Source organism: Schistosoma haematobium, chromosome 1, assembly GCF_000699445.3.
Source record: "Schistosoma haematobium chromosome 1, whole genome shotgun sequence".
NCBI lineage: Eukaryota > Metazoa > Platyhelminthes > Trematoda > Strigeidida > Schistosomatidae > Schistosoma > Schistosoma haematobium.
In genome coordinates this window covers 24,520,449-24,536,665 of record NC_067196.1, presented here as the reverse complement: position 1 = coordinate 24,536,665, position 16,217 = coordinate 24,520,449, and the positions used below count along the sequence as shown (strand labels likewise).

General features: G+C 30.8%; 1 protein-coding gene across 1 annotated transcript in view; it reads left to right on the top strand.

Moving 5' to 3' along the window:
- Positions 1-1,309: 1,309 nt before the first annotated feature.
- Positions 1,310-16,217, top strand: part of MS3_00005763 (uncharacterized protein) — a 41,731-nt gene continuing 26,823 nt past the window's right edge. The window contains exon 1 of the mRNA XM_051213848.1: positions 1,310-1,831. Within this exon, the coding sequence (XP_051073501.1) occupies positions 1,398-1,831 (434 nt within the window). The 5' untranslated portion in view covers positions 1,310-1,397. The remainder of the gene's footprint in view (positions 1,832-16,217) is intronic.

Here is a 16,217-nt window from a genome sequence, read left to right as displayed (position 1 = left end):
TTTACAGAGTAGAATTTGATCCACGCTTCTTGTTACGTTGAGGTCTCAATGATAATATCCAGACTCATTACAGATTAGACACATTAAATTGAGTTGAATACAACAAAATACAATTACTTTATGACCTTAAAAGTCACTATTAAGTACTGTCAAAATAGAATCTAGCGTAAACATCCACCATTTGATTGTGAAATCTCTTTATCCTTAATACTTCGTTATCAGTCCCCATTAAATAATACCAAACCAAAAGCTTAGTCTGCAAAAATTATGATAAGTTTAAACAAAACAATGAAAGAGATTATTGTTAATCAAAATGAAAATGATACATTTTCATCATATATGTAAGTGTTTGATTTAAACATATGAATCTGTATTATTTTGAATACAGGATACTTCTTAAGTTGAATATAAGAATATTGACACTGATTAACAAGTTTCTTTACTGCTTATTATCCTTTGACATTGACTAATTAAAGTATTTAAAAAATGAGTTATGATGTTGTATGATGAAAAAGATTAGAAATTATATTTCAAGCATAATGAAAATCATCGTTCCGATAGTTTATGTTTAAACGATGAGACTATAATTTTTAGACGACCAATAAATTATAGTCTCGTTTGTTGAAACGAACAAACTGACATTTTTTGGACTTAGAACATCCGATGTACAATTGGCCTTGATCTAATTCTGTTAGTTTTGTCACTTTCAATAAACTCAACTGAATTTTAGTGAACATTAAATTAAATAATAGGCCTATATGTATCCTTATTTACTAATTTGAAATGATTTAATTAGAGTAGTGTAATAGTGGTGTTCATTATTCTCTAATTGTTAATTGTTTGATTAAACCTACATGAAATATTATTTCAAAATAATAATGAATGTAATCCTAATCATAAATCGTATGAATATTTCACAGTTCTATCATAATCTCACATGTCTACTGAATATTCTATATTAAATAGCACAACTTTATTTTTGTCAGTATTTAAGGGATAAAAAGGGAAAATAATCTATGTCGTTACAAGTTTATATACCTATATCTGAGTGAAAGCAAGACACATCAGGTCGAATGTAGTTTTTTTTGTTTGTATTTTTTTCTCTAACTTACCCAATATATAGATATATACATATGTAAATAAGCCTATAGGAGATGAAAGTGTAAAACACAACAGTAATCATAACAACATTAACAGACATATAGTAAAAACAAAATGAACCAGTAATCAAATAGCTAATTTAACCGAATTTATTTACATGTTTTCTATGCTTATATATAAATATGATTCATAGATGTGAATACATTTACAAGAATGCATTAAGTACAGTCTACATATAATTGTAATTTACCTTTTTCTTAAATGAATTTTTAAAGATAAACTAATTTAAAATAATAATGTCAATTACAGATAATAATTTGACTACATCTGAAGGTAAACGTTTAGTGGCAGCAAAAATTGCTAGTGCTGTTTCAAGTGGAGGTAGTCCAGCAAGAGTAATTAATGCATTTATACAAGTAAAAGATTATCAAGGATTAGATAAATATTTAAGTAAACATAAAGTTCCAACTGATATATTAACTGCATCATTACAAAGTGCATGTATGAGATCAGATAGTGAAGCTGTTGGTACATTTGCAAAACATGGTGGTAATGTAAATCATACTGATCAATTTGGAACTACTTTATTACATTTTGCTATGCGTGGTGGTGGTGATGAAAATGTTATTAAAGCATTAGTTGCACATGGATTAGAATATCATTCATGGAGATCTGCAGGAATGCCTTTATTACATTGGTCTTGTAGTACTGGATTAATCAATTTAGTTGAGTAAGTAAATAATTATGATAAATATTTTTATTCAGATAAAAACTATGTGTTTAATTAATCTATTTAATTTTATGTATGTGTAGTTAGTTATATAATTTCAAATATTTCACGGTTTCTTTAAATCTTTAAACTTGATCTACTCTAAATAAGTTGAAAGTTTGCATTTCTATTTGTTAGAACATTATAAATGTATCATTTATAGTAAGAATGTTTTCAGGTTGTTGTATAAGTAACTGACTAAGAGATATTGGTAAATTCATTGAATCTGTTAAACTTGCTGAATTTTTAGACTGATATTGTATTAACATTATGTAATCAAAGTCAAGCTAGATTATATCTATCAGTGTTCAGTAACTTTAAACATGAAATTAGAGCAGTATTTTAAAGACATGCAATGGCAAACTAGTACTATTCGGAAAATTACGGATAAACACAAGTGTGATGAATTATCGTATTGTTTGAGCTTGAAATTCCTTAACATACCAAGTCGAAAGTATAGACGTTACATGGAAAACTCTTAACAACAGTTTAGTGAGTCAGCATACAAAGATTAATATTTGTAAAACTCAATCAATTTCTGATAAACCATATTTTAAGTTTAGTGTTTTTAACAATTTACTGTCTCATTCTTTGATTATTTGTAATTATGATTGTTGTGAGACTTGGAAATCTCATCACAGCTTTTGTTAATTTGCATCACCTGTGGTGAAGTTATGGTGTTCGTCTGACTACCATAATCTAGTACACGCGCAGCTGTGGGCAGTAGATAAAAATGGCATTTCGGCTGGTGAAATAAAATATTTTCATCGACTAGGGTGATTAGGATAAGGGTTACGTGAACATAGTTATGCCTATCTAGAAGAATAATTTCGGCTGATGTGGTAGTATTATTATAATGCTCAAAAGCTTGAAATTCCCAAAACGAAGACTTAGCATCAGTCCATGAATTTTGTTGTCTGTTGATCTCAACTGGATGGAGAGATACAGATCATCTGATTGTGGTCTACACGATTGTCGTAACTAATGACTAGAGACTTTGAGCGATATGGCTCAGAATCGTTGACAGTGGCGCAAATGTATCTTTTTGTTACTTTGACAGTGAATTTGATGGTTTCATCTCGTTGTCTAATATGAAGTAGCAGCTTCAACCGATGCAGATACATACTCAATCCCTTTCTGCTTATAACTAATTGAATACCTCAATGAACCTTATTTTATTAAAAGTGGTTGAGATATACATTGCATAAGATTTACATGCCATGATGAAATATCAATTAAGGTTTACTTTTTTTCACGATTTTTCTCCAAACGAATGTTATTTCGTTATCAAAATTAATTTAAATTTATCCATCCAATACTGATAAACTGCCTTAATTAGATAAATTAACCCTTGAGATGTAATTCAAAATATAATAATAATTATCAGAATAGAGGTTCGTGAAGACTGTAGTAATTTAATGGTTGAATTCATGAGTCGATTTAAGCTAGACCACCACTGAAAACCTGGAAGAATTGGAAGGCTTCCATGTTATTATTGTTTTTGTATAGGAAATTATTATAAATGATGATTAGTTTAATATCAATCAAGAGGTGTAGTTAAATAATTGGAAAATTAAAAAAAATGAAGACATTTCAAAGGATAAACTTTTTTCTTAAACTGTATAGTCATTCACATTGAGATCATGAGTCAATCAAAACTAGACCACCATGAAAAACTTGAAAGTACTGGACAGCTGTTTCGTCCTATTAGGGGACTCTTTAGCAGTGCGTTTGTTTGTTTTTCGAAAATTCTAAATGGCTGTCATTTTAACGTGTTCTGTTTCGTGTATTAGCTTAATAAACAAACATAATTTATATTTTATGCATAAATCATTTAATATTAATTTATTTTTTTTAAAAAAAAGGTGAGAACGTTAATAAGTAGTTGATTTATTTGGTCATTTTACAAAACTGTTCAATGTTTGTTTTAATAATAAGAATAAGAATAGGAAGAATAAGAAGAATAGGAACTATGTAATAATATACACAATTATGTTTTATGTTTAGTATGAAACTTCCATGCTTACATTTCGTTTAAATGAGTTATTTATATGATATTCCTTCAACATAATTATTAACTTTCTCTTAATTTAAACTAGTCATTTATCATCAAAATGTTTGTTTAAATTGTAATATATCATGGAAGATGAAAACAACCAACCAAACCAACATGATACTTTTATTTCAAATGACTAACGATACAATTTCTTGATAACAGGTATTATATTCTAAAGACATAAGTGGCTATTTTCTCTCTTCTCCTTCTTCTTCATCTTCATTTTCGTGCCGTTAAAGTTACTTTTTTTCGTTCAATGTTTTTATATACCGGTTAAGACTTTCTTTTCAAAAGAATACAATACAGTTTGACTCTAGTTTGAAAAATGTTCCTTTAGAATATAAACAAGATATTTACATTTAAATAAATTGTTTCGTTCACTTGAATTCATGGAGACAAGTTTATTGTATTACAATCATTTTATAATGTGTACTACTGATGTCGATAGATATAAATAATATATATCATCAATCAAAAGTAAAAAAGCCTGGTAGCAGAAGTTTAAAAAGATTATAGAAAAAGTTATGAGAACAGTGAATAATTGCTATGGAAATAAAGGAACAGTCAAATATGATCGACATTTTGTAAATGAAGTAATTATTTCACTTGTTAAAATCATGAGTCAATTGAAGCTAGACCACCATGGAAAACCTGGAAGCACTGGACGGCCGTTTCGTCCTATTGTGGGGCTCCTCAGCAGTGCGCATCCACGATCCCGCACCCCACGGGATACGAACCCATGACCTATCAGTCTCGCGACAGACGCTTAACCGACTAGACCGCTGAGCCGGCATCCAACGGTTCTTATATCTAACTGATAGGTCATGGGTTCGAATCCCGCGGGGTGCGGGATCGTGGATGCGCACTGGTGAGGAGCCCCACAATAGGACGAAACGGCCGTCCAGTGTTTTCAGATTTTCTATGGTGGTCTAGCTTCAATTGACTCATGATTTCAACAAGTGAAATTTCTAAAAATCTCCACAAAACCCATTCTGATAAGAAGTAATTATTGTATAGTTCTCAGATTTTAATAACAGATTCTGTAATGTTGTACTGAAATACATTTGATTGTCCCTATTGATGTTCTCGTTTACTACAACTTAACTTCTTTCAAATGATCATCATTAATTTAGTATATTTTAATTACAAATCAGAGATTTACGATTTAACTATAACAAAAAGGTGTAATAATTAATAGGTAAATCGTTTTTCTTTGTTTTTTGCATAAAACTACATTTATTATGATAGACATACTGATTGTGAATGTTCAAGCTAACAAAATTTTAAATGGAAATTATCATTCATTTTTTTCAACCATATGTACATATTTATTTATCAAACTTTTAACTTGAATTATCTATAGTGTTATAAAAAGTAATTTTCAATCAAGTAACTTGTTTAAACTTCCTATCATTTCACTGTAGGGAGCTTGTAGACATTATTAACTTGATTGTTTAAATAGCAGACTAACTTTAATTAAACTTACTTACTTTACTTACACCTGTTACTCCTCGTGAAGGAGCATAGGTCGCTCACCAGCATTCTCCATCCAACCCTGTCCTGGGCAATCCTTTCCAGCTCCTTCCAGTTGTAATTCATCCTTTTCATATCTGCTTCTATTATCCGACGTAATGTGTTCTTTGGCCTTCCTCTTTTCCGCTTCCCTTCAGGATTCCAAGTTAGAGCTTGCCTCGTGATGCAGTTTGACGATTTGCGTAATGTATGTCCTATCCATTTCCATCGTCTTTTCCTAATTTCCTCTTCAGCTGGAAGTTGGTTTGTTCTCTCCCACAGAAGGCTATTGCTGATGGTATCCGGCCAATGGATGTTGAGTATCTTGCGTAGACAGCTATTTATAAATACTTGTACTTTCTTGATTGTGGTTGTTGTAGTTCTCCAAGTTTCAGCTCCATACAGTAGAATTGCCTTGACGTTCGTATTGAAGATTCTCACTTTGATATTGGTTGAAAGTTGTTTTGAGTTCCATATGTTCTTCAATTGTAGGAATGCGGCCCTTGCTTTGCCAATCCTCGCCTTTACGTCTGCATCTGAACCTCCATGTCTATCGACGATGCTTCCCAGATATGTGAAGCACTAGAAAGTGACTGATTGAATGATCTAAATCATTATTCTAAGCTTTAACAGATTCATCTTTGTGATAGCTTATTTCCGAGAAGTGAATAATTATCTATTATTGTATAAAGAAAGTAATTTACTCATAATGTATTTGGTCAGTTTTAATACTAGTAGGCAAATATTTAGTGTAAAGATTGTTTTACCTCTTATTGATGTCAGATGAAGAACTAGCGTAAACAATAAAGTAAGGAAATTGGTGATCGTTTGTTAGTTTGAGACTCCTCAATGTCCACGTCTACAGTACTGCAGAAGACCAAATATGGAGCAATTAAAATTTATGAAGTACTCGATAACGTTAGGTCAGTAATTAAGCTGTAGAAATTTGTTAGTATTTTAAATGTCATCAACTTTATTTAATGTTATCTATGAGCTACTGTACAAATTCGCTTACCATCTACTGTCTTATACTTAAACAATGATTCTTTAGTTGATGTCAGCTGTTACCAAATTTTACTATCAAATTATACAAAATTTCCAAATGCAACCTTCATAACTGACTTTTTATGACTTAGTGTAAACCACTTCTTTAGCAAACAAATAAAAGGTGTTTTATTCTCTCTGAAAGAAAAATTCACAGATGAATTAATCTGCTATGAATTTTACTTGGAGATTAATAAAAAAAAGTTGGAATCTATTATTGCTATCGTTACATACTTGCGGCTATTACGCCTTTGAAGCATAAAGTGTCAAACAGAAGTCTCCAACCTATTCTGTACAGACCTCTCCTTTCCAGTTGTTCTCAAGTGATATACATTCTTTTCATGTCTACCTCGAAGTGCTGAAGCAATCTGTTCATTAGTTTATCCCTCTTATTTTCTTTTGAGGATTCCAATTTAGGCCTTAAATATTTTTCTACTTCAAATCGTAGATTCCTTTACTTTAGAGGCAGTGAACTTTTCCAAAAGACAGTTTCCCCATGAGTACATTAACATAAAATAAAAAGGTTATTTGCCGTAATTTAGTTGTAGGAATACAATGACAACATGTAATGAAGTTAAAATCTCGTTAACATTTTCTAACGCTGTTAGAATGAAGCAATTTTTAAGAATATGGCTAAACCGATTTGTAATGTTTAATGATATTCATTCAAAGAAACGGAAAAAATATGCACAAAAAAAGTTATCTATGCGTTAATTCGTGTTGTTTATATGAGAATAAAAAGAGAAAGTCTTAAAATAAATCAATCTATAAGAAACACGAACGTGTATTGGCAGAAAATTGATACATCCAGGAAAATGAAGCAAAATTAGTCATTATAAAAGTAAAAGAAAGAAAAATTCCAATGGTGAATCACAACAAGGCAGTAGTTGCATTAAAAACAAAAAAAATTGCCACAATTTCTTTGGAAACACTGTAAACTAATCACTGATCAGTTAAGTAAATCAATTACAACAAGATATTGATTTATATCACATCTGTGAATCACAAATCAACAACAACAACAACACACAATATTCATTCACAACATCATCACATCTCCTTCATCTTCCCATTCAAAAATCAATACCTCATCTAATACAACATTCACTACACACTTCATCTCAATACACAATTCACATTTCACATTCACATTCAACACACATTTGCTTTCACAAATATCTTCCTATTCATTCATATCAAATAAACAAATAAATCAAATTCAATCACACCCAACATAATCGGAAACAGTACAACACCAAAATCATTATTTGATTATTTATTCATCCACTGATTCAACACACTCCATCCAACAAACGAAAAAATTCACCATTCTAATTTACACCAATTCTATACAGATATACATATGCATATTTATATGTTAATCTCTGTTGCATACTTCAAAGTTCAAACGAAAGTCGAATAAATAAAATCAAACGAAAACAAAATACAATCTAGTAAACAGTTTGTTCACTGTTAACATTATTTATAACAATGTTTACGATGTAAATTCTTAATTTCAGTATTAATATCATTATCATGTAAAACAAGATAAGCTTCACACTTACATCCACTTCATTCTGATTCTTGCACTAGTAACAATTAATCAACTCACCACAACCACAACAACATCATCGTCATCATCAGTGAATATGTTCACAATGTGAATTGTCAGAATGTGTTGTTTGTTGTCGAGTCAACGTTGACTGATGTCTGAGTGATTGACATCAAATGAGGTAAACTGTAGAATTCATCATTCAACGAGTTGATGTAAACCACATTGTGTTGAAGTTAATACTATAGCAAACAGTTTGTTTCATGTGATGTTCGAATGGTGTCATGATGTTTTCACATCGAATGTGTACGATTTCTGTGTTAAGAAGTATAAATCGGACTCGATTGGTACTTGTGTACGAATATTGTTACAACATGTGAATTTAGATTGAATTAGCGAGGTGTGCTGTAGAATGTGTAATTTTTTCGGATTTATATTTAAATATAGTAGAAAGTCAGAATTGGTGTACAATCATCGGTACATGTGAATTTCAACTTAACTGTTTATGCAATGTGCACACTTTATGAATATTTGACTGACGAATAGTGTTGTCGAGTGTGTAATGTGTTAGAATTAATGTTCTGAAATAGTGCAGACGTATGTTTTATCACAATAAAATAACTGGTCGATTTAAATCTTCTTGTTTAGTTTATAAAATATGTTTATGTATATTGTAGCCATCTACACAGGTTAGCGAATTTTTCACTTCCTTAACACATCATGCTTTACTGTTGTTGATGTTCCATTGGACTTGGTGCAGTTGTACACTGTTTTGTTTATCTCGCTCACTTATTTTCTACTTCTCGAAGTCAAAGACTTTTATTCTAAAATGACATATATAAACTGAAACGGTTTTGGCCGTTTCTTATTTCTGTTAAGTCCATCGGAACATAATTTTGTAGTTGTCTTCTTTTTATTCAAGTAAATGTTTATCTTTAGTAGAATTTCTGACAAATAGAAGAAATCAAAAAGTATACTTTACTGTGGCTGTTTCCATGCTGAACATCCATGAGATTTACGGAGAGTCTACGATAAGATATCAGTCTGATTTTTAGTTCTTGTGAATCTTTTAAAAACTTAAACATTTTCCTTAAGACTTTTAAAATGTACGAAATACAACTATTTTTAATACATATGAAATAAAGAAGACTGACTGTTAATTATATTTAGCTCATTCATACTCTATTGAAATTACAAATCAATTTATATTAGCTAAGCAATAAAAACTAGGATCACTGAATGTTCGTTTCGTTGTCGTACGGGACTGCTCAGCATTGTACATTCACAACCCTGCAACTAGCGATTGAACCCACTGACCTTCGTTATCACGGGAACAATAGCCCATAAATCTCTGACTTAGGATCCACTGGTGTAGAAGTATGACTTTGATCTGCGGAAGATTAAAACAGTTAAAATTACAAACTTCATTATATATATATATATATATATATATATATATATATATATATATATTAGGAGCAGTGATATTTCATGGATTATTTTAACGGAGTGATATCATAATCAGTTTCGAAATTACACTAACCGATTTCATCATTCATAGAAATTATTAGCCCCCAAATGCCTTTATACGGCTGAGTGTGGGGACAGTCCGCTCTTTCTCTCGAAATAGTCTTACCTGGCCACGCGTATACAGCCACTGTTAGGGGAGTCCTTTTCACTGCCTTGTCTTTGTGAGGGTGTTGTTTATGAAATTGAAAAGACGAAAGGCGAATGTCCGACTCTTTAAACGGGTTCGTGGATATGAAGGATCCACCTGGAGAAGTTGAAAAACACTGATCCCAAACCAATGGTGGGCATGGGCTTCAGGATCTTCAAGGAACAAATGGCGTATGAACCTATTGTTGGTCACCATGGGACTGCATCTCCTTCCATTGCTCCACTACCTCGTGGATTAGACTTTTAGATCGAAGGCTCGGGGTGTGGTTCCCTACGAAAACCACCTAGTTCCGTTTTGGCATCCGGACAGTATTACACCCTTCACACATACTAATAATAACTGCTACTGGCCTCATTGTTATTGTGTGGTGCATATGTATTTGGTACCCCTTTGTATCAATGTTTATGTGTTCAACTAAATAAATAATTAGATATTATTAGTGTTAATGATATTCATTTAATTATCATAACTTGTATTATTTTAAATTTTATGATCTCATTTATATTTAGCCTTTATCCTTAATAATGTTAATGATACCCATTTTAATGATCATATAAATTACATAAAGTCTATTGTTTTTTTAATTCTCATATTTTATTAGTTATTTGATTGGTTATTTTTTATTCATTATCCATTATATCAATTGTGTCTATTGAGCTTGTGAATTATTTCAAATTATATATCAGTGAATTTTATGCATTTCAATTTATGGTGTACAATATTGTCTATTCAATAATATCATTCGCAATTTGAAAGTATAGCATTATAATTGCTATTTTAAAAGTATCGATAATAATTAAATAAAAGTGCAGAAAAAACAAAAAAACGAAAAAAACCCACAGAAACATACCCATTAAGGGAATTAGGGCCAAGGAAGGATGAGAGGTTAGACAAATCGTTTCTGCACGCAAATTTCAGGCTTGAGTTTGTGGATTGCCAATGCCTCTGCGGTGCATAAAATATTGATTCGAACCCCTTTCGATTCAGTTCCTTTGACTCTGTAGACTACCTTAAATGAAGAGTCCTTTGGAACGATGTGTCCACAGTTAACTAAGTGCTCCTGTATTGAACTCGTGATTGGTTATTATTATTATTATCTTATGATAATATATTTATAACATAATTACAATTAGATTTATTTATATTTCATTTTAATATTATGGATGAATTTGTAAGTCAATTAAGGGTAGACCATCATGGAAAATCTGGAAACACTGGATGGGCTTTTTATCCTAGTATAGGACACCTCAACAGTGCGTATTCACGGTCCCGCCCCACGGGATTCGAACCCGGGACCTATTGGTCACGCGCACGAACGCCTAACCACTAGATCATTGAGTTGGCATCCAACGGTGGTAATGTCTAACTTCAACTAATCCACGAAATTGGGCGACACATCCACCATTGTTTTTAGTGAATTACTATCTCACAACAGACCCGGTTGAACTCCTTTGATCACGGCTGTAGATATGCACTGAGGAGGAGTCTCACAACAAAACGAAACGGCCGTCTAGTACTTCCAGGTTTTCCATATTGATCAAGTTTTAATTGACTCATGAATTCAATCATTAAATTACTAAAAATATCCGTTCAACCTTCTGTTTATGTTTTTTTAGTTAATTAGTAGTTCACTGAAACAAAATATATCAAAGGTACTATTGACTTTTAAAAAAAATTAAGTGTAAATAATACAAATTATTTAGTTTTGTAATTACAAGATTTCATACTGGATATTTCACATATGAAAACACACTCATCAACTAGTGTTTATAATTGTAATATGTAATATATAACTTATGATCATATACTTGAACATAATAATGTTAATAGATTTGATATTTTATGGAATTATAACTAAATAAAAATATCATCGGTCTCTATAATCTATCTCAATTTTGTTGTTGTTGTTGTTATGAATATACAGTTATTACCCTATAAACAATTAATCATCTGAATAATATAATTCATGATAATATTATCCATAGATTGTAGCACATTTGAAAAGAAGAATATTTAAAGTACATAAATAACAAATTATTATTCTACAATTTTTTTTATCCTTCATTTCTTGAACTTTCATAATAAATAAGTTAGTTGAATGAAGATTATTTTCAGGAATAAATAAATGAATGAGTAACTTTATGACGTCATTTTCTACGTATACATTTAGGTAGATAGAGACTATCAGAAGGGGTTTTGTGGAGATTTTAGAAATTTCAATGATTGAAACACATTCTGATAATAATCATCTGCTCACTAGTGACTGACTTCAAGAGATACTCCTGGAGTTCTAGTGAGAAGCCGTTACCCGTTGAGTTCGACAAGGTCGGTTGTGAGATATCAACTCACTGAAGACAATGGTGTACGGTGGCGCAACTTCGAGGATTGGTTGAAGTTAGACATTAACACCATTGGATGCCGGCTCAGTGGTCTAGTGGTTAAGTGCTCGCGCGCGAAACCAGTAGGTCCTGGGTCCGAATCTCACAGGGGGTGAGGTCGTGAATGCGCACTGCTGAGGAGTCCCACACTAGAACGAAACGGCCATCCAGAGCTTCCAGGTTTTCCATAGTGGTATAAATTCAATTGACTCATGATTTCAACCAGTGAGATAGAGATTAATCATATAGTTTTTTTAAATATTTCAATATGATTACATGGAAATACTTTGACTTTTTGAACATATAAAAGAGGCATTAAAAGATCTTTTAAATAAAGTAAATGAATAATAAGTCAATAACATCCCCTATTGCGAAACATTTGATTGATACTGGTCATAAGGTTGACATCAAATCAGCATTTGTATTGATGTACAAAAGTCTTTAAGGATGTATACTACGGTTTATGGAAGCCCTGGCTATACAAAAACTGAAACGCTTTTTATGCGTTAAAAGATTTTTTCATTACCTTTAACCTACCGTAGTAATACCGATTTATTATCCAGAGTGGTTTTCACATTGTTTATGTGTACTTTTTATTTTTGTCACGGCTTACCTTTAACCTGTCTAGTTGATCTTTTAATTTTCATATAACAGATGTCTTACCAAGTATAAGTGTGATCAGATTGTTCGAAATTTATTGCGCAAATATATCACATAATTCTGATAACCTTCGTCTTCTTATTGCATTATCGAAATTTATCAAAGGGACAAATTGTTTTAAATATGTCAATAATATTAAATAATATACTATCTTAATATTAGATGAATTTAATAAGTTTTGGTTATAACTACTTAATTCCTTAAATCATGCTTAATTTTAAAACGATTCGGTTACAGCATTTTGTAGAGACGTTGTAAAATATAAATGTAATTTTTATTATAGATTTTTTATCAGTAATAGAAAACTATCGAGGACTAGATATCTTCTTATTCCTTATCTAGACTCATCGTCAGTGATTGCTCTCAGCTAAATATGGTACTCAACTAAAAACCTTTGCATTTTCTAGGGATGACGCACTTTCATTTTATATGATTATGTTATATAATGCTATTTTCATTCTCTGATACCGATGATTTACAAACACTTATTATCTTTTTGATTCTACAATGTCACTTGGTTTTACATTATTCTCCAAATGTAGTCAATTTCTCATAGAAATCCAGTTCAAAAAAACCATCTTGATAAAAATTAGGTTAAGCAATGCTCTAAATAATATTTATAATTTGTTATTACGAAGAAGTTAGAGATCGGAGAACCACTTTGTAGATCAGTAATGACACTATAATGTGTTATAAAATAAAATAATTATCAGTTGTGTGGTGTAATATACCAACTCAATTTTTGATATGATACATTAATATCAAAATGGAGGTTTATGAAGATTGTAATAATTTAATAGTTAAATTCATGAGTCGATTTAAACTAGACCTTTATGGAAAACCTGAAAGCACTGGACAGAATTTCATACTAGGATGAAACGGCCATCCAATGCTTCCAGATTTTCCATAAAGGTCTCGCTTAAATCAACTCATGAATTCAACTATTGAATGATACATGAAGTCTAGAATAAAAATATCACTAATAATTAATATAATTTCTAGATATATTTGTAAAACTTTATATACTACTCATTTCTGATCTAATATATTAAGTATATAGTTTAATTTTTTAATATAATTATTCATGAAAAGTTATGTAACACAAGCAAATATGGATAGTGGCTAACAGTGGAATCCAGGATGCGTGCTTCGTCCTATTTGGGACTCGTCAGCCGGATGTACCTGCATCTCAGAGTTGATGTGGGACTCGAACCCAGTACCAGTCGCTCCAAACACCACTGCGTTATCCACTCAGCTACTGAGTCCTGATGGCCACTTGCTTGTGCAATCGGATGAATTTAAATTCACTTGGTATTGTTTTGCTTGTATCTTTCCATTGACGTTTAAGACCTCAAATGAAGTTATGTAATACATTTTAAAATTTAACAGTAAATAATGAATTCTTATGAAATTAGTTTTACTCATTAAAAAGTAATTGAGAACAACATTATTCATTGAATGATAATTGGGTTCATTTACATAATACATTGTAATTTCTTACTAATGTCAACTACATTCAACTATCCAATATGAATACTACTAAGTAATTAGAATTTAAGAAAAATATATAAATTGAAGGTTAACCTTTTTTTTTATTTATAAATTATTCATTGAACTGTTTTAAAATTTAAAGTAAAACTAAGAAAATTACCTTAAAATATATATTTCCCATATTGTTTATTTAATTGACTTTAAGTTGAATTGCATAGTAACAATGTAAAAGTTTACAAAAGATAATAAAGTGTTTAAGTTACCTGAACTGACCTCAAAACTATCTGTTACTAGGTCAACTTTCGATGTACACATATGTAAGGTCAACTACATTAGTTCAAAAATCGAATAGAATAAATTTATCACTTATTATTCAGTTCATTTGCATTGATGAAACTTATCAACTTTATTAAGTTTCATTACTGTATGACAATTATTTATGATTATTTTATATTTAAACAATAAATTTATTTTGAAAAGTTGACAGATAATTAACAAAAGATAAATTAATCGAAAGAACAAAAACGACTCATTTAAGAAAGTGCTAGGCGATAATACACAGTAGCATATAGGTAATGTAAACTGAAGAGATACAATTTGATCAGTCAGCTAATAGTCAACGTAATTATAGTAACTAAACATCTGGTAATTTATATGATTTCAATAGTTGAGATTGTGAGTCAGTTGAAGTAAGACCACCATGGAAAACGTGGAAACACGGGATGGATGGCCGTTTCGTCATAACATGGGACTCCTCAGCGATGTGCATCTACGATCACGCCTCGCGAGATTCGTACCCAGAACATATCAGTCTCGCGCACAAACGCTTAACCACTACATCATTGAGTCGGCATCAAGTGTTGTCAATGTATAACTTCAACTAATCTACGAAATTGAGTGACACATCCACCATTGTCATCAGTGAGTTACTACCTCACAACATTTCCGGTTGAACACCACTGGTCACTGCTTCTCACTCGAACTCCGGGATGTACCTCTTGAAGCCAGTCACTTGTGAGCATATGTTGATCAGTATCAGAAATATTTACATCATGGTGAGATTCCCTATAATCGTATTTATCATTAGAATTGAATTAAAATAAGTGCTGTACGCTAGAACTATCGAATTCTAAGTTTCCTCTTGCCTTTTCCTTGATTTATTATCTAAAATCACCATGTAATTTACCATGAAAACATGAAATGTTTTTATAAATAAGCAAATGTTTTAACTATTGGATCCTTTTTAAAAAAAAGTTTAATCATATTGGAATAATTAATAGATATAATGGAACAGTACTAGATTCTAAAACTAGACATTAATTGTACACAATTAGGTTAGCCAAGATGGATAGTAGCTAGCAATGGAATCCAAGACGCGTGCTTTGTCCCGTTTAGGACTCGTCAGATGTAAGTATCCGCATCTCAGAGTTGATGTTAGGTAAGCTTCTTGAAAATATTCCAAACTCTAATAACATTTCTATACTAGGAAAAATAGTTGAAAATCAACATTTATTTCATGAATATGATTTATTTTGTTTAAATATCATTCGTAGAGTTACACTGAAGAGCTAATAATATAGAATTCTGTTGAAATACAATAAATTTAAACAAACATGAAAAAAACATCTACATCCTTTTTTTTTAATGTAGACTGTAATTTAATTGAATGAGTTTGTACTTCTTAATTGATTCGAATTATTATATTTTATTGTGTATCTATTGGTGCCAAATTATCTAGTTTTCTTTATTATTTTACTTATCTTATTTATGTCATATCAATTTCTTTCGTAATATGATTTTTCTATAGATTACAATTATTTCTAAGAAAATTAATAAATAAAAGTGGGCATAAAATTTGAAATGGCGCCAAAAAATATTGATTATTAGAAACTAAGACTTTAATTATATATCGTACTTAAAACAAAAAGAAAAAAAGAAAAAGTTTTATTTATTTTTCATTAATATCATCATAGTCA